Source organism: Vulpes vulpes, chromosome 3, assembly GCF_048418805.1.
Source record: "Vulpes vulpes isolate BD-2025 chromosome 3, VulVul3, whole genome shotgun sequence".
NCBI classification, from domain to species: domain Eukaryota; kingdom Metazoa; phylum Chordata; class Mammalia; order Carnivora; family Canidae; genus Vulpes; species Vulpes vulpes.
The window spans coordinates 1851654-1874445 of record NC_132782.1 but is presented as its reverse complement, the minus strand read 5'-3'; the positions used below and the strand labels follow the sequence as shown (position 1 = coordinate 1874445).

The window sequence follows — 22792 nt, the reverse complement described above, 5'->3', positions numbered from 1 at the left end:
ACTAAATGGTTGAATGCAGACAGGCTTATGTTGGAAATGTTAGCGGAAAGCTTGGAGTCTGTACTTAACATGGGCTGCAGAGGAGATAAACAGGTGAGCTAAGGGAACAGACTGATGCTGCTAACATTCTTCATCTAGTAGATTTTTGTGCTAACAGCTTAGCTTTCTCAGTAAGAAAAGTTCTATTGAGGGTGTGAGATAAGAGAAATAGTGTGTGTGTGTGTGTGTGTGTGTGTGTTGGGATTTTATTAAACAAGTAGTATTGTACTTTTTTCTTTCTGAGAGTGTGTGATATTTAACTTTTTAAGGGAAGTCTTAAAAAAATTCTGAGAATCCCCTTAATTAAATGAATATAAACTTACCTGAGTTTCCCAGAAAGCTCAAAGTATTTTAACATTTAACCCTATAGAAATTTAAGGCCTGTAGAGCATAGGATGATATGATACATCATAACTAATTGATTAAGAACAGAATAAATATTTCTTTTGTCCTGCTACGTACACTGACATAACTTTGATATCGTTGTTGTTTCCCTAGATGACTTTTATTTTTTTTTTAAGATTTTACTTATTTATTTGAGAGAGACAGAGGGAGAGAGAGGGAGAGGGACATGTAGACTCCCCATTGAGCAGGGAGCCCAACTTGGGGCTCCATCCCAGGTCCCCGAGATCATGATCTGAGCTGAAGGCAGACGCTTAACTGACTGAACCACCCAGGAGCCCCCAAAAATGACTTCTTGAGGACTGTTGTTCCTCTAAGTTTAGTCTGGTATCCCTCCTTGTTGCTTTCTTTATCAGGAATCACAGTAGAAATTTTTATCATTTCAACACCAGGAATAACTGAACCTTTCTGAAGGTGCCTTGTTTTTATATTATTGACACAATGAATCATAACCAACTTCCTACTGAATAGCTAGAAAGCTCAAAGCCAAACGTGTGGCTTATTTAAATGAATGTAGAATTTCAGGGAATTAATTTTAAGTACTTTACAGGAAAATAGTAAAATTGCTTTCTAGGTTAACTAGAGCTGCCAATTTTTCCATAGCTTTTGAAAAAAATATCATGTGACAGATATTAACTGTTGTTATGTAGAGATACATAAAATTACACCTAGAGGAAAAGATAAATCTAAGAAATGGCCAATATTAGTGCTCATTTTATAGGAAACCTTAAGAAACAATTTCACAATCACTGAGTAACTCCTACCAAGGAAAGACAGAGGTTGAACACGATAGATTTGCTATTTGTTTTTATGCCAGGACACACTCTAACCAGGCAAAGTAGACAAAAATCATACCCTACGTTTAAGTTCCTGCAAATTTCAATCGCTTCCAAGCTCACTAGATATTCCTTTAATATAAATAATGAAGCTCTTCACTAGCTTGCCTGTATCCAGCTCATTTAAACATTTAATGAATAGTACATGCTCCTTCTTTCCTCCCAGGCCATTTCATTTCACTTGCAAATTTACCCTGGTGATTTTAATTCTATTGTGCAAACTTTACTAAAAGGGGACCAAATTAATGTAGAAAGGGCTTCTAAGTAATTATAGTACTGATAAAAATGCAAACTGTAAAGTCAATTCATTTTCGTTGGATGAATGTATTCATTACAATCTGTGAGTACATTAGAATGCATTACTAAAATAATTAAGCTTTTTCTAAGAGAGGGTCTGTATTGGGAGAATTTGTTTACTCTCAAAATTTGTTTACTGTCATAGGTTTAGATTCTTCTTAGATACAAGTAGTTACATTTTAGAGGAGGAGACATTTGTCTGAAAGTATGGATAAGACCTAATGATCTCTTCTTTACCTTGGCAGAAAACTAGGTTTTAATAAATGGCCAGCATAAGCTTCCCTAAAGGCTTGCTACCTTGAAAAATGCCTGTGAATCATTTACTACAATAAATTACATGGAATGTTTCCATATGCTTTCTAGCTCTCTCCAAATCAGTGGCGCCTGGGAGAAAGAGAAACATTATAAATGCATTTGCTAAAATATGAGTATTTTTCCACCGTTTTATATTTTTGTCTTTAGAAAAAATGAGTACAATATGTATTGGGGCTGAGTTTTCACCTTTTTATTACCAAGGTTTGGGAACCCAAAGGGAAAACATTCACCACTGGATTTTTAAAAATTTTATACTGACACTTGTTATTAAAGAAAAATGGTTATTTTATAAATATTATATTAATCTAGTTTGTACTTAATTATAAATATATTTTATATAAATGCTAAATAAAAAATAGTGTCAGATATAATATATGGCCAATAAGAGGAAGGTCTATTTGCCAATTTTGATATGGGCTCCTTTAAGGTGATGTAAATATCACTTAAAAGCACCTCATTAAAAAAGAATGGTATTTTTACATCAAAAAGAGAAAGCATAAAGGCAAGCAGTGATTGAAATACATAAACTATTTAAAAGTGTGCACATCAAAATACACTAGAAACAAAATGTCATCAGAAAAAATATCTGGAACAGGTATCACAAAAGGTAATAGTCTCCATAAAATATTTTTATAAGTGGACAAGAGAGACAAGAACTCCTTCAACCACCAACAAAAATGTAAGCAAAAACAAAAGCATAAACCCGCCTAGAAGATCTACACAAAGTATTGATGTCAGTTTTTGAACTGCTTAAGTGTACTGATAACAGAGATACGATTTAAAATAAGATAAAATGTTTCTCCCATACTAAATTGACAAAGATGAAAAACAGAACAAAGCAAAAATATAATACCCGTTTAGGGTTGTCTACTCCCATCACAATCCTGGGGGCGAGGGCTTGGAAATCAATACAAATGCAATGAACGTACACTTGATGGGGAGTCAGCGAGATTTAGATTCAAATTGGCTTTATCTCCTAATCATATTATCAATCTCTCAGGGTTCCCATTAGACTCATGAGTAAAATCAGGATAATAATACTAGTACTTCATAGATTGTTGTGGGAATCAAAAGCAGTAATGTATGTACAATATCATAGTGCCTCTTTGTAATTTAGGGATTAGTCCCATTAAACAAGTAAAACCTTAAAAAGGACAGTTTGTCACTATATATTAAAAGCCTTATAATTTTGCATAAGTTTTCACTTATCAAATTTACTTCTAGACACTATTTCTAAAGAAGTAAATACCGGTGGTCACTAGATTTTAGCTGCAAGTTTACTTATGAGCTTCATCTGTAACAATAAAAATTCACTAATGGTACTGTGTATAAATAATAAGGGATTGACTAAATAAATTACAGTGTGTATTCATTAAAATATGCCCTGTTAAGGTTAAGAAGTTGTTAGCCAATGGATAGCCAAAAAGAAGCTACATTATTTGGGTTTTAAAGAGTATGTCTCTTAAGTTTGTGAGTGGAGTAGTATGCGGTCAACAGTGCAAGTAGAAAGAAAAGGATCAGTGAACTGCAGAGATGGGAAAATGCACAGAGCTTACAGGGAATAGACGTAAGACATATGTCTGCAGCACACACACACACACACACACACACACAAACTGTTACAACATCAAGGGAGGCAATGCTGGGAAGTCAGATGAGGATAAAATTATGTGGGGTTTTGTTTATATACATAACTAAGGAATACATAATTAAGGAATTTTTATGCTAATAACATTGGGCAGTGGAGAATTGCTGGAGATTTTAATAAACGTTTAATTATAATGTGGCATACACAGAATGTATGTATGGAATTCCATTTGACATGTGGAAATACTGAGGTTTTCTGACCACATAGGTGAAAGAAGACACAGGCTACGACAAAGATAGAGGCCCTAGTTAAAGAGTCTTAGCGATAGGAGTCAAGATAAATTATTTTCATGCAAATATTAGGATTGGGTGACCAATTAAACTTTAGAAGTGTCTATGTTGGGTTTCAATTTTGGATGCTTATGAGAAGAAAATGAGCACAGTCTGGAAATATTTGAGTTTGAGATGCCTGTGGAGATTCCCAATAATTAATTGGCAACAGATTCCAGAGTTCAGGAGAGAGGCTGGGGTTGAAGATACAAATCTGAGTCATAAGCATTGTAGGAGACATGGAAATGCTTTCAGGAATCAACTTCATCTTTTCAGAAGTATAGAGAAGACAATCCCATAACTTTTAGTGACATACTTTCTACCAGGAAACCATAAGGTTTTTTCACTTATAAAAATTTATGTTCAAGTTTTAATCAAATTCCTATTTCTGCCATGCTTTTGAAGGTGTTTTATGATCACCATATTATTTGTTAATGAAAGCATTTCAAGAACAGATAGGAATGGACTTTTTCTAATTTTGTCATTATTCTTTGAGACAGAAGATTCTTATTACTAAGGTTCTAAAAGAATACCTCAAAAAAAAGAATACCTAAAGATGATCAAATATTGAATGTAATAATAATTCTACACTTGGTGCTTTATTTTTTAAAGTATTCTTGCTACAAAAACTTCCATGCATTCTTTCATTTATGTGGCTAGTTTTTACTAGGTGCCTACCACATCCCAAGCCCTGCAGATGCTAGGCGTGAAGGGAGAATATGTTGGATATTTAAGTGTTTAAGTGTTTAAGAAAAAGATTTTCAGCAACTACTGAAAAGTAAGTTTCTTCCTGATATCTCCAAGAACATTAAAAAAAAAATTACCAAAACTCTTGTGCAAGGAGAAATGGTTAAAGAGATAATTGTCACAAGCATAAAGCACCTTCTTTTAGAAATGAAACTGACTGGAAATGCTAAAAAACAATCTTAACATTTGTTATGGATTTTGTGTAAAAGCAGGAGTGGGAAACTTGAATATTTTATATGGGTTGGGGCTACTTTTAAAAATTTTAAACTAAATAACCATAAAAATAGATACCACTTCTATGGTAACATAAGAATAACAATAAAAACAGGGAAGGTAGCTCTGAGAATAAATTCCTAAAATCTGTTCTTTTAAAAAGTAAGTAAAAAATGTAAATATGTCCCTAATTAGGGACCGACTAGGATTAATCATCCAAGAAATATTGAGTTCCATCAAAGTATAAGTTATAGTAGGGTTTTATGTGATGGTTTAATTTTTTCACAATACACATTAAAACAACAGGAAAGGCAATTCATTTCATTAAGCTTAACAATACTATAGGAAGTGCTGTGCATTTACCTTGCCTCTGGCATTAGCCACTGAATGGACGCTTTTTTTTTTCTTATAGAGAAAAGAGAAACAATTGAGAATAGAAATGGAAATATGTAAAGAGAATAGTTAATGGCAATAGTGAGTATAGGACAGGCTAGTGTTAGTTATATAAACTTTACTAATCTTTAGAGGAAAAAAATTGGGTAAAAGTCTTTTACTCATTTTACAAATAAAATATTAAAGCTAAAAAATATGAAGTAATTTACCATAACTGACCCAATTAATCAGGTGGGAGCAATGCTTTAAAATGATACTTTTATTTTAGTCAATTTCTCTATTTTTGTTTAATTATGAAAGTAATACATATTATACAAAAAATGTGGGGTAAAAAGTATAGTTCCTAATTCGAACTCATTCTTCTCACCAGAAGTAACTATATGCCAGTAGAGTTCTATTCATTTCTAACAGATTATGTTGCATCTATATAAATATAGACATTAGAGATGCTTTATAGAGAAAAATGTTCACATATATTTTTTATAAATGAGGTCATTCAAAGTAAAATCTATTCTAGATTTTTTCCCTCCTTTTAATTTTCCATGACAATACATATAGACCTCTTTCCCTCACTGTGGCGGCTATGTACTATTCTATACTATGGATGCACCACAGTTTATTTAAACATTCCTGTTTTGGTAAATATTGAGTTGGGTCCATTGTTTGTGTTATAGCCAAAAGGTCTCCTGTAAACTGTCTCCTATGCATATCTGCAGACATGAGTAACTATTTATATAGATGGAAAAATATTGGTTTTACTTTCTACCTTGCCATTAAGTTGATAATGTAGGGACATTAGGATATATGCAGGTATGGGTTTTTTACTTATTGTGTGTTCACTTTATTTATGAATCCCTAAGATCGGTGTCTTTATATAATTTTGGTTACTATGACAATAACAGCATTCTATGGCAATGTCTACATAGTACTGAGGTATAAGTTTATTGTTCTAACCATGAATTCTTTCATCTATTTCCTTGATTATTAGTTATTAGTTACCTACCAAATCCCAGGCCCGTGGCCAAGTACTGGAGATGAAGAGAAGAATAAAACATAGTCCCTGCCAACAAGGTTATGGTACAGTGGAATAGTTTATTTCTGGGTATTTGAACACTTATAAATGAATAATTTATAACAATACATAATGTATTTTTTAACAGTATAATGTAATTTTCAACAGTGATGATCCAGGTGTTTTGTGTCATTTAGACAAATACAGGTCTATGACTGGTAATCTTTTTAACATTAACTATGGCAACTTAAAAAATCTATGAGGATAATTCATCTAGGTTGTCATCCTCATCATTACCTATTTTCATTTTCACCTGCATTAGAACCAAAATGATGTCATAAATAATGTGGGTTTTTGGAATTCTGTTGGTCATCATGGAGCAGATGATCGATTAACATTTTTCATAAGCTGTTGAAACACATTATGGAGACACTTCTACTTGTCCACTCAGTATCCATGGTACATAGACTGTGAGGACATTTACACATTAAGTCTAGTAAAATATTCTGTGTTTTTGTGCTAGAGGAATTCAAGTAAAGTATTTCTAGTCAAAGAGACTTATAGGGAAGAGTGTAAAGCCTTTAGAGAATTTGTTTTTCCTAATAAAGGGACAGTCGTGGCAACTAGAGCTCTTCTCTACCCTGATTTCTTCCTGCCTTGAATGTGGATGTGATGTCTGGAGTTTCAGCAGCCCTCATGTGATCAGCTGATGATAAGAGTTAATTTTAAGTATTGAAGAATAGAAAGAAACTTCTTGTCTCTTGACAAGTCACTGAAGACCTGAAAAATGTCAAGAGTGGACTACCTTCAGATTTCTTAATTCCATTTGTGAAAAAAATTAAACCCTCCACATTTAGTCCTCTAACAATTAAGCTTTTTGCCATTTCCAGTTAAATTCATTGGGATTCTATTGGTTTGGGTAGTAGAGGCCTCTCACATTCATTGTGAATCAATACAAAAGCTGGACCATTTCTGAATGCTCTGCCATTATACTCTCTAAATTGCTCCTATTTTCTTTCACAAAGTTATTTTTCTATGCTATAATTTAAAAACCTTGACTTAAATATCTTTCTGCTTAAGTTGAGATTTTGGAATACAAATTAGGATTTTAATCTTTCTTTTGTTTGTTGTTTAAGAAGAAAATCTCATTTTTGAATGTTCTCTATTAAATCACACAGGTTCTATTTGAAGTATGGTGTCAAAACTTAGTAGGGTTATTGCTTTTTCTCTGTAGATTCTTGACACATTCAGCTGCATTACCAGTGCATTACCAGTATAACCATAATGTTGTGCTACATAGAATAACTTTTACTTTCTTATTTCACTCTAATGAACTAGATTAAGAACTCACTGGTGCGTTTCTCCTCGACTTTTGAGGATAACTTGTCTACAGAGGATTAGCACCTGAAACTCTGTTATGAATTCCTACACATTCCAAATTTTGCCTCTCAAGATGGCCATGACAGCAGGGCTCCTCCACCTGAAGACTCAGAGCTAAGCAGCCTCCACATGAGTCTTCATATGACATCTACGTGCAGAGCCACATTCCAACATTTAAAGAGAGCACAAGAATCTTTGTTATAATCTGACAGATCTCTGATAATTGGACTGCAACACACAAAAAAAGCTATCCTAGACTTTTAGTCAGCCATCAGTTTTGTTTAAATACTACATTTTTACCTCGTTCAAAGGGTATCTTCAGATACCCAAAGCAAATATATAACAGGTGTGCTTATTTGTGCATTTTAAAATTTTACTGAATCTCAGAAATTCATAGAAAACATGATATACATAAACATTGACAAAAGAAATTTAGAATAATCACTAGAAATTTAGAATTAATTTCCCAATGTTGATTGGGAAAACATCGTGATTGTTGAGGGATTATTTTATACTATTTAGTTAGTAGAACAAAATGTAGCCTTCATTTGCTCATACATGGTAAAATGAGATAGGTCTAAAATATTTGGCTATCTTCATTAATTGGGCTCACTGAAAGTGTTGTCCTATTTATTAAATTATGTGGTGCTTTCTTAAGATACTTGGGGTAATAAAAGAGCCAAATAAGTTCTTGATTTGAGGGCCCATTAATTTCCTAAGCTAAAACTTTATCGTTATTGGCATGTGAGTCATGTTTTACTGTGATAGTTTTCATAGCAATATTTTCCCCCAAAGATGAAGCTGATTAAAAAAAAAAGAGAGAGAGAGAGAGAGAGAGAGTTTACCTGATTTCCTCCCATACCATGGCAGTTGAATATACCCACTTTTTCATTTTCTTTGCGGCCCATGTTGTCTAAACATTGGTTGGTTTCAACATTTCTTATCTAGAGGAAACACACAAAAACAGAAGTCAGATAGTGATTTAAATCAGAAATTCTGGGGCACCTGGGTGGCTCAGCGGTTGAGCATCTGCCTTTGGCTCGGGTGTAATCCCGGGGTCCTGGGATCAAGTCCCGTGTCAGGATCCCCACAAGGACCTGTTTCTCCCTCTGCTTGTGTCTCTGCCTCTCTCCCTGCGTCTCTCATGAATGAATAAATGAAATCTTTAAAAAAAAAAATCAGAAAATCTTCCTAGTATCATCAAATTGTATATTGATAACAAGATGATACATGTTTGCAAGGAAATTTCTCCAAGAAGAGCTCATTGTTTTAAGTGTTTCTTTTTCTTTTTCTGTCTATTCTTAATTTTGTACAAATTCTGATCTCCTACTAAAGTAAATTTGAACAGCAATAGCATTGTCATTAGCAGCTAATCAAGAGGCACTCCTCATTTATAGCATGGTATCAAAGAAAGAGGAAACATCTACATATTACAAATTATTCTTTCCTAAATCCTTTTAAAATTAGGACATTTGCCAAATTTCTCTAAAAAAACATAGTCTATTCTGGAACTCCTGTGGCAACATATGCAAAGGAATTGAAATAAATTGGTTAAATATTCAAATTTATGTGTTTTTAGACTGCCTTATTACTAGATGTTCCATCCTATGTTAATAAAGATTAATTATTGTTTATTTCTGTAAATATGTAAAACATATTCATACAATCTTTTCATTCCTAATGCCAAATGTAATGGAAAAGAGTTGACCTAAAAAAAGCTACTGCAAGACTAAATGGTGATTTCACATTAAAAATTCCTTAAAAACAAGATTAAATTGCCAAACATAAGATGCTTGCTTTATACTCAAATACTGCATTTGCATTAATTCCATAATTAATGTAATGTTAATATGTATTTGAAACACATGTAATTGCGAAAGCCATTTATTGAGTTTAAAGATGCTAAAATTACTAAAGCAAGCACAAATGAATAATCAAAATGGCATTTCTAATAAATGGAATGTTTTTATGTCTTCCTTTAGTCTAAATCCCAAGTATGTATTTATATTTGTCCATTCAGCTTCTGAAAAGTTCTTATCTCTGACTCCTTAGAACATGTATATTTTACTGTTCACTCAGACATTACTTGCATATATATCTGTTTTGTTATCTATGCTTTAACCACATGTTTCTTCATATTGGCAAATGAATAATATCAAAAACTTCTAAAGAGGATAGATTAGGTTTATGTGAATCACTCTTTTGTATGACGTAGAACCCAAAAGTCAAGTAATGGTTCCTGGAGTTGGGAAAAATGGTGTGATTTGCATTAGGGCCCCAGTCAGCAATTAGGAAGAATAGGGATTGGAATTCATACTTTGGAAGGGTTGGAAGAGCTGAGCAGAATTGTCAAGCCCTGTTTAAATGCCTTGAGATTTAGAGCAGGATTATAGATGCTTTCCTCAAGAAATCTGAGCTGCAATCCATTAGAAAGGACAGAATACATCATGAATATTAAAGAGAAAGGAGGGGCACCTGGGTGGCTCAGTAGGTTAAGCATTGTTCTTGGTTTGAGCTCAGGTCCTGGATGGAGCCCCACCACTTCCTGAGCAGGGAATCTGCTTCTCCCTCTCCTTCTGCCCCTCCTCCTGCTTGTGCTCTCCCCCCACCTCTCAAATAAATACATAAATCTTTAAAGAAAATAAAGAGAAAAGATATAAGCTTCAAGAAGCAAAATCATGTGCAAGTCCCAAACTGGTGGGTTTAAGTTATCTGATGTAGGTTGGTTCAGGCACTGGAGGATATGGAGACTACACCCAAAAGTTCAAGATTTTGGGGGGACCTTTAGCTCAGATAGGATTGAAAAAGGTAACAATTGATATATGATGTAGCATATCAGTCTGCCTATGCTTCGCATAATCTAATCAAGACATAACATACACGTATATTCTTCGGTCCTTTCTATTGACTTTTCTTGTCAACATTTCATAAAAGGCAAACTTGAGAAATGATAAAATGCTGTGGATTTATTATCCTAAAAAAGTATAGAACAGTGTAATTCTATAATACTTAGGGCAATAAATATCTCACAAAGTGATTAATTCACCTTTTATGTAAGCTATGCAATGCAATCTGATTCAAAAGACCTCTGCTAGATTCATAGTACTTGAAGAGACACTAGTTAATAATTAATAGGGACTCCAGGCTGAATCATTTATAATATTTTGTCTCTTTGCTGGATGACAGATTCAAAGCCATATTCAGGCCAGTACATACCTTGACAGAAGCATTTTTAAGCATGAGGATGGCCTATCAATAGCTTATTCTGGCCGCTGTGTGGAGAACAGACCAGAGGGAGGCATTAGTGAAAGCAGAGGACCACATAAGGGGAATCTTGCAGTCCTGCCAGCTACAGATGATGGCTGCTTGAAATAGTAGGATAACAATAGAGGTCGATAGGTCAAATTTGGCATTTTTTTCTTTAAGATTGATTGATTCTTTGATTTACTTTAAAGACATAGAGATACAGAGTGTAAGTGTATGTGGGGGAGGGGCAGATGGAAAGAACCCCAAATAGACTTGCATGGAGTTGTGGGGGAGGGGTAGCTTGATCTCAGGATGCCGAGATCACGACCTGAGCCAAAACCAAGAGCCCGACATGCAACCAACTGAGCCACCCAGAGGTCCCAAATTTGGGAAGCTTTTAAGATAGAACCGAGTAAGACTTGCAGTTGAATTGCATATGAGCTATGACAGGGGGAAAAAGACATCAAGAAGCATTCTAAGGTTTTGCTTGAGCAAACAGCCAAATGATGTTTCTGTTTCCATTTACTGGGAAAAACATTCTGAGTTCTTGCATGTTGATAAATACATCTGTGGCCTTTCTATTGAAAATCAATTTGGTATATCTGAAATCCTTGGCTCACAATCTATTTCCTTGAGTAATATTTAAAATATTATTCTATTTACTTCCAGCACAAATAGTTGCTTTTGAAAAGTCTAATGATAATCTGGTTTTCTTTACCTTATTCTTTTTCACAAATGTCCATTTGCCTGAATGCTAAACTAATTTTTTTCTTTTCTTTAAAGTTGAATAGATTTATCACAATGCATCATAATATTGCTTATTCTGGATCACTTTTCCAGATACATAGCATTCCTTTTCAATGTGTAGTTTCCATTTTACTTTCAGGTGCATGTTCTTAAGTTATAGGTGCTCATGTTCATTTTGTTTTATGGTTTTGATTTTTCTCACTAGGAAATCCTATCATGTTGGATCTTGTTGCTTATCTCTCTATATGTCACCTTCTATTAAAAGTGAGATTAATGGGGGTTTCTGGGATTATTGACTCGTGTTGTTTCAAATTTAGCCTTTGATTCTAAATGAATTCATTCCTTAATTTCTAAATCTTTACTGCAATTTTGGCTCTTATTTAAGAGGTAATATAAATTTTATTTATAGCATTGTTTTCTACATTTTATTATACAATTTCTTTTAGCTTGTTCTGAAATATTAGGTTATATTTTTCTTGTCCATGAGCATAAAGCTTTGGCGTCCTTGCATTGTTTACAGAGAGATCATTCTCCTCACGTTATCTTTGTGCTTATTGTGGCCATCCTCTCTTACTATTGCTGTTCTTATTATTCCATGAGTCCAATTCTCCTCCTCTTTTAAGAGACAGGGTTTGATGAGGAGATCATTTCTTGCTTTTCTTTTCTTTTTTTTTGGGCGGGGGGGGGGGGGGGGAATCACCTGGCGTCTTTAAACTATCCAAGTCCACACATTCCCAGTTAGTTAGTAAAGGGTGTAACGTGGCCATTGGAGGTTTTAAAAATCTCCCCAGGTAATTCTAATGTACAGCAAAGTTTAGCAACCACCATTCTGGAGGGAGGTGTGCAGTGTCTTGATATTATATGGTGACATTACAATTACTTTTCCTTTTTAAAGTAAGTTCTTTTTCAGTGGTTCCCACCTGCAAAGCTTTTAGAATATACTTCAGATTGGCCTCATCCTTATAGATTATGATCCAAATGGTCTGGAGAAGGACCAGGAGACAGTTTAAAGCTCTGCAAATGATTGGAGCGTATATTCAGGGTTAAAACCCCCTTGAGCAAGAGAACACAATGGAGTACTTGCTAGCTGGGGGCTTAGCTGTTTTGTGGATCATTCTGAAAACTCTGGGCACTGATGGAAATAAAAGGTGGTTTTCATAGTAAAGGTGATTCCTTCAGTATGCAGTGGGGAAGTTGAAGGGCAAACATTTCCAGTTGTCCCTGACAGGGAAGGTTCACATGGGAGACCACTTCTCACTACACAAGTCTAGCTCTCCTGTTCCTGCACTTTTCTGAAGAGTTGAACAAAATTGCCTTCTATTTTTTGAGATCCCCTGGTTGGTTCTATTCATCGCTTATATTTTATTTTCTTTTTATTAAAAAGATTTTATTTATTTATTCATGAGAGACACAGGGAGAGGCAGAGACACAGGCAAAGGGAGAAGCAGGCTCCCTGCAAGGAGCCCGATATGGGACTTGATCCCAAGACTCTGGGGTCATGACCTGAGCCAAAGGCAGACGCTCAACTACTGAGCCACCCAGGTGCCCCCCTTTTTTCCTTTAAAAAAAAGATTTTATTTAAATTCAATTAGTTGACATATAATGTATTATTAGTTTCAGAGGTAGAGGTCAGTGATCCATCAGTCTTATATATAATACCCAGTGCTCATTACATCCTTAATGTCCATCACCCAGTTACCCTGTCCCTCTCTCCCGCACTCCTCCAGCGACCTCAGTTTGTTTCCTGTGATTGAGTGTCTTATGGTTTGTCTCCCTCTCTTATTCTGTCTTGTTTTACTTTTTCATCGCTTTTGTCTTCACCTGGGCTTTCCATTTTCTTTGTCCCTATTGTCTCTACCTCTTCAACTGGGCTTATTCCTTGAAGTTTCTCCTAAGAAGGAACTTCAGCTAGAGAGTTTTTAAGAATTCACAGGTCTCAGGTTGCTTAAGCCTTTCAGACATTAGAAAGGAGATTTTTCAGTGACTTACAAAGTAGATTGTGTAAAAACACCTCTCTCAGTTTCAGCTACTATTCTCAAATTGGCCTGAAGCAATTTCTTATGAGTATCTGTTGGCAATTTGGGTGTTATCTGGGTCTCATTTCCATCGGACATCCCATTGCTTTCCTTCCATGGAATATCCCATGGTCATGAAATTGATAGCTCGTATTTTAGGATTTGTGAGAATACTTGCCACTTAATTTTGTGGTCAGTGTTTTCTATCAATTTTTGGTTTTGCTATCTGAATGCTCTTTCTGTTTTAACTGTGTCACTGCTGCCACTACCTTTTTTTTTTTTTTTTTTTTTTGATTTCCAAAATAGACTGATTTGGGGGAAATTCATGAAAAGAATCCTGTGCTAATTTGGATATGTTCTAACTATTCCACAAAGTGGTTTGGTAATTTCTGGACATGTAATATTACCTGTTCCTTAGAATATAGCAGGGGCTAAGAAGATACAAAATAGAAACTCAAGTCAAATCTGGTGAGGTTCCTAGACTTAGGATCTAGACTAAAAACAAATAGGAGTCAGTTGTTTAGGACAGCTGTCAGAATGAGATGGGGTGACTGCTACTACCATTGCCACCAATAATAATAATTAGCAATTGTAATTGTATGTGCTATGTGCTGTTCCAAGCACTTATGATTGTAAGTAATTTATTACTTAAAATCAATCTATTATCCTCATTTCATAAAGGAAAACATTAAGATACAATGAAGTTAAATTATTTGCCCAAATAAGGAACATTATAATCCTGACATCCAGATAAGCAGGCAGTATTTGTCAAAAAGGATGTGTGGAAGGAGCAAGAAGGATTGAGTTGTAGCCAACCAGAGTAAACATAACAATATTTCATTCAGATAATGGGAAGATATATGGAACAAGAAACAAAAGCAGGCTAGAATCAGATATAGGGGACCAAGTCAAGAAGACCAGATGCTGAGTACCACCCTGTTGGGCTGAGGTCATGTAAATAACTTCTGGCTATGGCCAAGATGATATCAGACTCGAATAGGATGGGACATAGAATGTCAGGAACAGAAGGATCAATAGCCAACTAAAATAAATAAATAAATAAATAAATAAATAAATAAATAAATAAGATCCTTCATCTGGATAGAGACAATATCAAAAGGTTTATGTTGCCATGCACACTTAGAAGGCAAGTTAGTGTACACTGGGGTTGTTTTTAAGTCAATAAACCCAACACTATGGGTATCTGCTGTATTTTCTTAAAAATATAAAAATGATCACCAATGTGTACTGACAATCTTCATCAAACAAATCTTACTACAAATTGTAAGATGTCTATGTACCTTATTTTTTGAGATGCAAAGGATGATCTGCTTTAGGATGATCTTGTGTGGTTTTAAAATCAGAACCTTTCTAAGAATGCCCTGGAACCTCAAAGAACATTGTTTAAGCAAAAAAGTGAATTTTAAGAAAAACTTTGACCTTGTCACTGGTACCATATTATCTGACAACACCAATTACTTGGTCATGACATTAATTCTGAGAAAAATCTAGGCAAACCACTACTCATGATCTTCATTCATTAGAAGTTCCTTACAGATTCTGTTTTATGACCTGCATTCACATAAGTAGAGCACACTGGTAGATCTCAGGTCTTTTGGTTCATTCTTTAAGTTATGGTATAGTTTTGAATATGTGGCATAGGGCCAACATAGTTTTAACTTTAATTGTTGTCTGCTTTGATTCCTTTGTTTACACATAATCTTTTATTGCTTGAAAACAATTTTTAATGACATAAAATTGAGAGTATTTTTTACCACTTGTGTTTTTATGTTTGAAATCAGCAAGTCTTTTTCTAAATGTTTCTACTCAACAGCATCCTTGGTAATGTTCTTACCGTTTACAAGTTTGTTCATTAGCTTTTGCTCCCTCTGCTGGATTATAATAGCAAGAAACAATGAGAACTCAATTTTTAAAAAGGGGCATTTACTCCTCCTCACCCTCATACCTCTGCATTCCAAAACCAATATGTAAAATCCATGCTAAAGATAATAATCTAAACTTAAACTAGCTTTTTTTTTTTGCTTTAATTACTCCAACACATGCTTATCCTTCAATTGCACATTATGTTACTCATTATCGTTATTTTACATATGTCAACCTCGTTTGGTTTCTCTTTACTTGAAAAGAAGAAATAGGCACATTTGCAGTGAATTCCAGTTTAATGTTAATGTTTCCATATTATAATTGCTCTAGTGAATATGCATTTGAGTATATTTTCTCTTTACCAAATTGTGCATAAATCAGAAGGATGAGTGCAAAATCTATATATTTAACAAGTCCAAGCTGACTGCTATGTATGAAGGGTTTAAAATGCCCTGTTTGGGCCTCAGGGCAGCTCAGTTGATTAAGCATCTGAGTCTTGATTTCAGTTCGGGTTATCAGGGATGTGAGCTCAAGCCCCAAGTAGGGCTCTGTGCTAGGCATGGAGTCTGCTTAGGATTCTCTCTCTCCCTCTCTCTCTGCCCCCTCCTCCATTCAGGTGCTCATTTGCTCTCTCTCAAATAAATATTAAAAAACAAAATGCCCTGATTAATGACTACAAGATCTAAAAATTCTGATTACGTGAATACTTACCCCTGTGCAACACATACACAAAGTATAGAACATTAAATGTTTTCTTTCTTTTTTTTTTTAAGATTTTATTTATTCATTCATGAGAGACACAGACAGAGAGAGAGAGGCAGAGACACAGGCAGAGGGAGAAGCAGGCTCCATGCAGGGAGCCCGACATGGGACTCGATCCTGGGTCTCCAGGGTCAAGTCCTGGGCTGAAGGCGGCGCTAAACCACAGAGCCACCCAGGCTGCCCTAGAACATTAAACATTTTCATTTATTTTGGTGGATAACAAAAGCAAACAACAAGAACACCGGGAGAATTCAATAAATGCCTAACTGGCATATAGTTTGTAACCATTTTTGTGTGTGCCAATATCTACCTGAGTAGTGAATTTAGAATTAGTTCTAGTCTAATTCTCAGCAGTGTGAAATAAAAAATATTTTTTTCAGGTGATAAACTCACTCATTTTGTCCACAGGTGGGCTACAACAGTCTTTAAAGTTACATCCAATGAAGAGTAACATCTTTTTTCTGTACATCTTTTTTCTGTAACTGAGGCACGTTCAGTTACCCTAGGTTGAAAATCAGCTACTCAGTACCAAAGAGTTTGTGAAATATATCATGTGTAAAGAGAATGTGCACATTAGTGTATGTCATCTAAAACAAGGCTTCCGCACTGGTTATCCTGATGAAAGATCAGGAAGGCTGTGAATCTATAAATAGATCTCCTGATTACCAACAGAGGGTAAATCTCTAAGCATCTTCACGTCTGACTTTGGCAGTCATTGATTGCACCCTTAATCCCTGCAGCCAAGCAGCTTCACCTGCCTAAAATAGTTACATAAATTTGTTTTTTAACAATATTTACAGAAAACGGTAACGATATGTACCAGAACCTTAACTCACTATTATTGTTAAAGGAGACAAAAGGCAAAGGAGTTCTGAGATTGAGTAGGCAATCTGAAATGCAGAGACTAATGTCTAAACATCTTCAAAGCCATATGCAAATATAAATGGTAAGCCTCTAGAGTTAAGTCACTTGGCTACAGAAATCCACTTCTCCCTGTTGCCCTACATAGCTCACAAAACATTTTTTTTCTTAAATGCTGGCTTGTCATAGGCCCCCAAATTTGAGGTCTTACAGCTTTAGAATCCCATTTTTCAATGCTTGAATTCGCCTTTATGTTTTCAAGATCAAAACCGGACATGTTAAATCTATATAAGCTAAAAGGCTAGTTAAGAAAGAATTTAATGCTGCAAAGAACTTGACTTCCTCATTCCATTATGATATGCTTACTGAGCCTAAAAGGCACATGCTTCATTAAGCTACTTAAAGGTTTTAGTTCAAAGCAATTGCACAGCTTTTAACTTCCCATTGGAAATTGCATGTAATTCATGGGCTGGATAAAGAATATTTCAATTACCTGAATAAAATTCAAACAGCAAATTAAGATACTGATATCAATAATTTTCCTAATGATTATTTTGGTGTGATCTAGGATAATGAGAAACTGATATCATATTTGCATCTTCCAATACAGCTAAGGGAGCTATAAAGAGAAATTGACAGATAAGAGCTAATATTCACCAATACACTGCAATATTACATAATAGGTTTTGAATAACATTGAAACTTGAGGAAATTGTAAATTGTTAAGTCCTACCAATTTCACTTTAAGTGATGAGGGCATACAAATATAAATAAAAAGTATATATATATATATATATACACACATACACACAACAAAGAAACAATCTATTGTCTTGTTAAGTAGGTTGGACACTTGATACTTCCTTGAGGCTCTATTTGCAAAGAAAAAATACCTTCATTTATAAGGAAAGATAGCTTTTTATTTTCTTCTAAAAATGGTTAATGGTAAGCAATGAGAAAGAAAAATGTTTAAATAAATGTCTGTTATCCATTAACAGTTCATTCCAAACTCATTATCAAAATGTCTGTCTTAAATTATGTATACATGACTATGCAAAATCAAATTGGGAAGTAGTGCTTGGTAAAATTGTCCTTCTGTTTCCATGGAAACAGATGCTGGATTGTATCTCTCTTTAAGGCTGGTTTTAAAGTGGAAAACTACAGCACATTAATACCCCACAAAGTTTAAAACAACACATTATCACAGATTTAAAAAAAATTATTGGGGGTTTTGAAGCAGCAGTTTATATAGCATGACTATATACTTCATGTAGGACATCTTTTATTTCTCTAAATTTCTTTTTTTTTTTTTTTTTAATTATTTATTTGGGAGAGAGAACATCGGGAGGGGTAGAAAGAGAGAGAGAGAATCTCTAGCAGACTTCCCACTGAGTGCAGAGCCCAATCCGGGACTTGATCTCATGGCTCTGAGATCAACACCTGAGCCAAAATCAAGAGTCAGACACTTAACCAACTGAGCCACTCAGACGCCCCTATTTCTCTGAACTTCTTCACTATTTGTTTCTTTTTTGCTATCTCTCCTCCCATTTCAGCAGAATGGCTTAAGAGCAAAGGGCTTCCCTTATTTGACTTTGCATCCTTAGCATGTAATACATAGGTTCCAAATCCACTTCTTATTTAATGAAAGCATTCTTGAATAAACAAACTGTAATAATACAAGCTATTTGGGGCACTTGGGTGGCTCAGTGGTTGAGCATCTGCCTTTGGCTCAGGGCGTGACCCCGGGGTCCTGGGATCGAGTCCCACATAGGGCTCCCTGTGGGGAGCTTGCTTCTCCCTCTGCCTGTGTCTCTGCCTCTCTCTGTGTGTCTCTCATGAATAAATAAATAAAATCTAAAAAAATAAATAAATAACAGAAACTATTTTGTCTTTCTAGCAATAAGAAAAAGTGAGCATTAGTATCAGACTAACATGTCTTTGAATCCTGACTTTACTAGCTAGCTCAGTGACCCACGGGTGAATCACATAAAGTTTCTACATATCAATTTCTATTTTAAATTGGGATCGTAACAAAACCCAAGTCATAGAGTTGAGATTTTTGAATAATATAATTATTATAAAGCATCTAGCATAATATTTGACTTAATAAGAAATCAACAAATGGTAGCTATAATAATTACGATAACTGTTACTACTGGCGCTCTACCACTTCTTGTGCTAAATGCTCTAGATCTTCAGTCATCACCACATCCCTTTATGATTATCTACACACTGCCAAAAGCTACAGAGAGAACACCTAGTGCCACTCAAGTTGTAAGCAATGAGGTCAGGATTTCAACCTTCCCCTGCTTGCCTCCAAGGCCTGGAAATTTTTTTAAACAACAAACTGCCTCTTCTTGTATATGTCTCAAAAACCCAAGAAAGCACAGTCTCTTTCTTTCAAACTATTTCTGTACATTAAAATATGGCCGTCTGACCTGTCACAGAAGACAGCTAATTTAAAATCAGTAGGTTGTACAAAGGAATTTGCCTGCAGTATATTTTTACTTTTTCAGGAAGTCAGTTAATTAGGTTTCCCTGATTTGGTGCAAGAAACCATAAAATTGGATTTTTAGCACAGAAGTAAACATATAGTTTCTGTTTTACAGGCCTTTCTCAGGAATCACTCTGGTGGCCCCAGAAAATTTCCAGAAAGTCCTCCTTACTCCTATCTGTTTTGTTATAAGGCCCTGCTCATACTCCCTTTTAGAAAAAGTAATCAATGTTCACTCATCAGCTGGGACTACTGACTGCAGTGGGAGAAACACTAAACAAGAATAGAAACATGCCCTTCGTCTTAGGGTATGGTCAGGTTCACAATTGTTCAAACAAACTTTTCAGCAAAGAAATGTAAGTATTAGATATGGGGGATCCTCAGAAGCACTAGATCATAATAACTGGCATACAAACTTTTATTTTGTTTTATTTTATTTTATTCTATTTATTTTTTAAGACTTTATTTATTCATGAGAGACACAGAGAGAGGCAGAGACACAGGCAGAGGGAGAAGCAGGCTCCCTGCGGGGAGCCTGATGTGGGACTCGATCCTGGGACCCCGGGGATCACACCCTGGGCCGGAGGCAGATGCTTAACCACTGAGCCACCCAGATGTTCCAGTGTTCTAGTTTAAAAAGCACTTGCATAATTTATGTGTTGAATATAAACCCCTGTAACATCAGTGCATAAATAAAACTTTCATATTTGAAAACAATGGCAACAACCCTCCCCCTTAATAAAAGCAAACAAAAATTTTAAAAATAGAACCCTGAGGCACAGGAATATTAAGTAACTGGAGTCACACTTAGAAAGTCATACACGGGTGGCTGGGTGGCTCAATCAGTTAAGCAGCCAACTCGATTTCAACTCAGGTGATGATCTCATGGTCCTGAGATCAAGCCATGATGGGCTTGTGCTCAGGGAAGTCGGCTTCTCTCTCTCTCTCTCTCTCTCTCTCTGTATCTCTGTCTCTCCCCCTTTCCTTCTGCCCCTCCCCCCAGCTCACACTCTCTCTCCAAATTAAATAAATAAATCTTAACAACAACAAAAGCAAAAGCCATACATTCACTGTTATGCCATGTGAAACTTTGCACTACATTATTCAGATTAAGGTTAAAGAGATGTAAATGGAAGGATTCTATAAAGAGATATTTACATGGCTAATAATGAAGAGGAGATCTGACGACTAGAGCAGGGATGTGGACACAGAAAAACAGCCTTTAAAAGACAATCCAGCTACGGTTCCATTAAGTTTCAGTATTTTTTGCTTTAATTATTTTCTAATCAATCAAATTATGTGTATGGATTAAAGTGAGAGAGTGGATAAAGTTACAGATTATTACTTTTGGCAAATGAACCAAAAAAGTGTTAGATTGTACTCTACACATTTTCAGATATTCTACTATTATGACCTAAAAAAATGGTAGTTCCAACCTAAGGACAAACTTAATTAAATTATTTTCCAAGTGCATTGTATAATTTCTGTCAAAATGCTTTAATTAAACCCAATATTAAATTAGTTTTGATTCCCAAAACTAATCCCTACTAAGTGGGAAGTTACCAATTTGGGACATAAAATTAAGAAATGGTTCTTATTTCAGGCAACTGAATATATATTACGAATATGTTTATATGATCATAATGAAGCCAACTACATATTTCTATAGATAATGGATATTTTGGAAAACAATGGTAGAGGGTCTATGGTTTTCAGTGGGCCTACAAAGTCAACACGATTTCAGTAATAGCACTAAGATAGGCTCAGTCGGTTCAGCATCTGCCTTCAGCTCAGTTCATGATCCCAGGATCCTGGGAGGCAGCCCCTGTGGAGCCCCACACGGAACCCCATTCGGAGCCTCAAATCCAGCCCCATTTCAAGCCCAGTACTGAGCCCCGAATCAGGCTCCCCACTGAGCAGGGAGTCTGCTTCTCCCTCTTCCTCTGCCCCTCGCCAGCTCATGCTCTCTCTCATGCTCTCTGTCTCTCTCAAATAAATAACATCTTTACCAAAAAACCGAATAACACTAAGGTATTACTTGCCATTTTTTTTAAAAGGTTTTATTAATTCATGAGATACACACACACACACACACACACACACACACACAGAGGGGGCAGAGACCCAGGCAGAGGGAGAAGCAGGCCCCACGCAGGGAGCGTGACCAGGGACTCGATCCCAGGACCCGGGGTCATGCCCTGGCCCGAAGGCAGCGCTAAACCGCTGGGCCAGGTGCCCTTACTTGCCGTTTTTACTCTCACTCCTCGTGAAGTACAAGGAGTCCCGCAGAGGCTACGTGGTATGTGCTGCACAGTAGGCTGAATACCAAAACAGATACAGGACTCCAGGTAACTTCTATTAGGCCAAGCAGTAATGCAATTTACAAAACTATAATTGATGCTAATCTTACTATCTGACTTTACTTTGGAAAATATGTTTTTAAAAATGCATTATTGGGCAGCCCGGGTTGCTCAGTGGTCAGCCCAGGGCGTGATCCTGGAGACCCGGGATCAAGTCCCGCCTCCGGCTCCCTGCATGGAGCCTGCTTCTCCCTCTGCCTGTGTCTCTGCCTCTCTCTCTCTCTCTCTCTGTGTGTCTCTCATGAATAAATAAATAAAATCTTAAAAAAATAAAAATAAAAATGCATTACTTATATTAATATGTAATGTATAACATTGTTTTTAATGAATTAATAAATGGGTTTTACAGTTCTCAGGCTGAGTTTCAATACAGTGAATATTAATAATTTTAACCCATCTAAACCAAAGCTCTTGGGGTTCACAATAAATTTTAAAGAGCATAAGGCCCATATGACCAAAAAATTTCTGAACTGTTGATAAAGAAACAAGAAGATACTATTTAGTCTTAAACTATCCTCTTACTTTCACCAATTCCAATGATAAAGACCTTTATGGTCCTTGAAACCATTAGTGACTTGAAAAGTTATTTAAAATAGATCTATTTAAAAGCCCTCAAAGCATTTTATTCATAACATAAAAAATATTGAGCTCCTACGAGATTGCTCTATTTGCAAAATATATTTATAACTTAACCAAAATAAATAATTCATACCTCACCAAGTGAGTAATAACGTCTTGGGATCTGAGAGTCCGGATAGATGTTTTCAAGGTACCAAGAAAAGGGCTTACACTTCAGATTTTCTCTTAGTGTTTTTCTGACTGACACATCTCCATAATCCACTTTGACAACACCTGGAAATTTTCAGAGAAAC

At 35.5% G+C, this 22792-nt stretch overlaps 1 protein-coding gene across 9 annotated transcripts in view; it reads right to left on the bottom strand.

Moving 5' to 3' along the window:
- The window catches only part of GALNT13 (polypeptide N-acetylgalactosaminyltransferase 13), a 520926-nt gene that overhangs the window by 31536 nt on the left and 466598 nt on the right, over positions 1 to 22792 (bottom strand). For all 9 annotated transcript variants that reach the window (XM_072751535.1, XM_072751533.1, XM_072751534.1 and 6 more), the window contains 2 exons: positions 22633 to 22772; positions 8397 to 8495 (listed from right to left, as the gene is read on the bottom strand). In XM_072751535.1, the coding sequence (XP_072607636.1) occupies positions 8397 to 8495; positions 22633 to 22772 (239 nt within the window). The remainder of the gene's footprint in view (positions 1 to 8396; positions 8496 to 22632; positions 22773 to 22792) is intronic.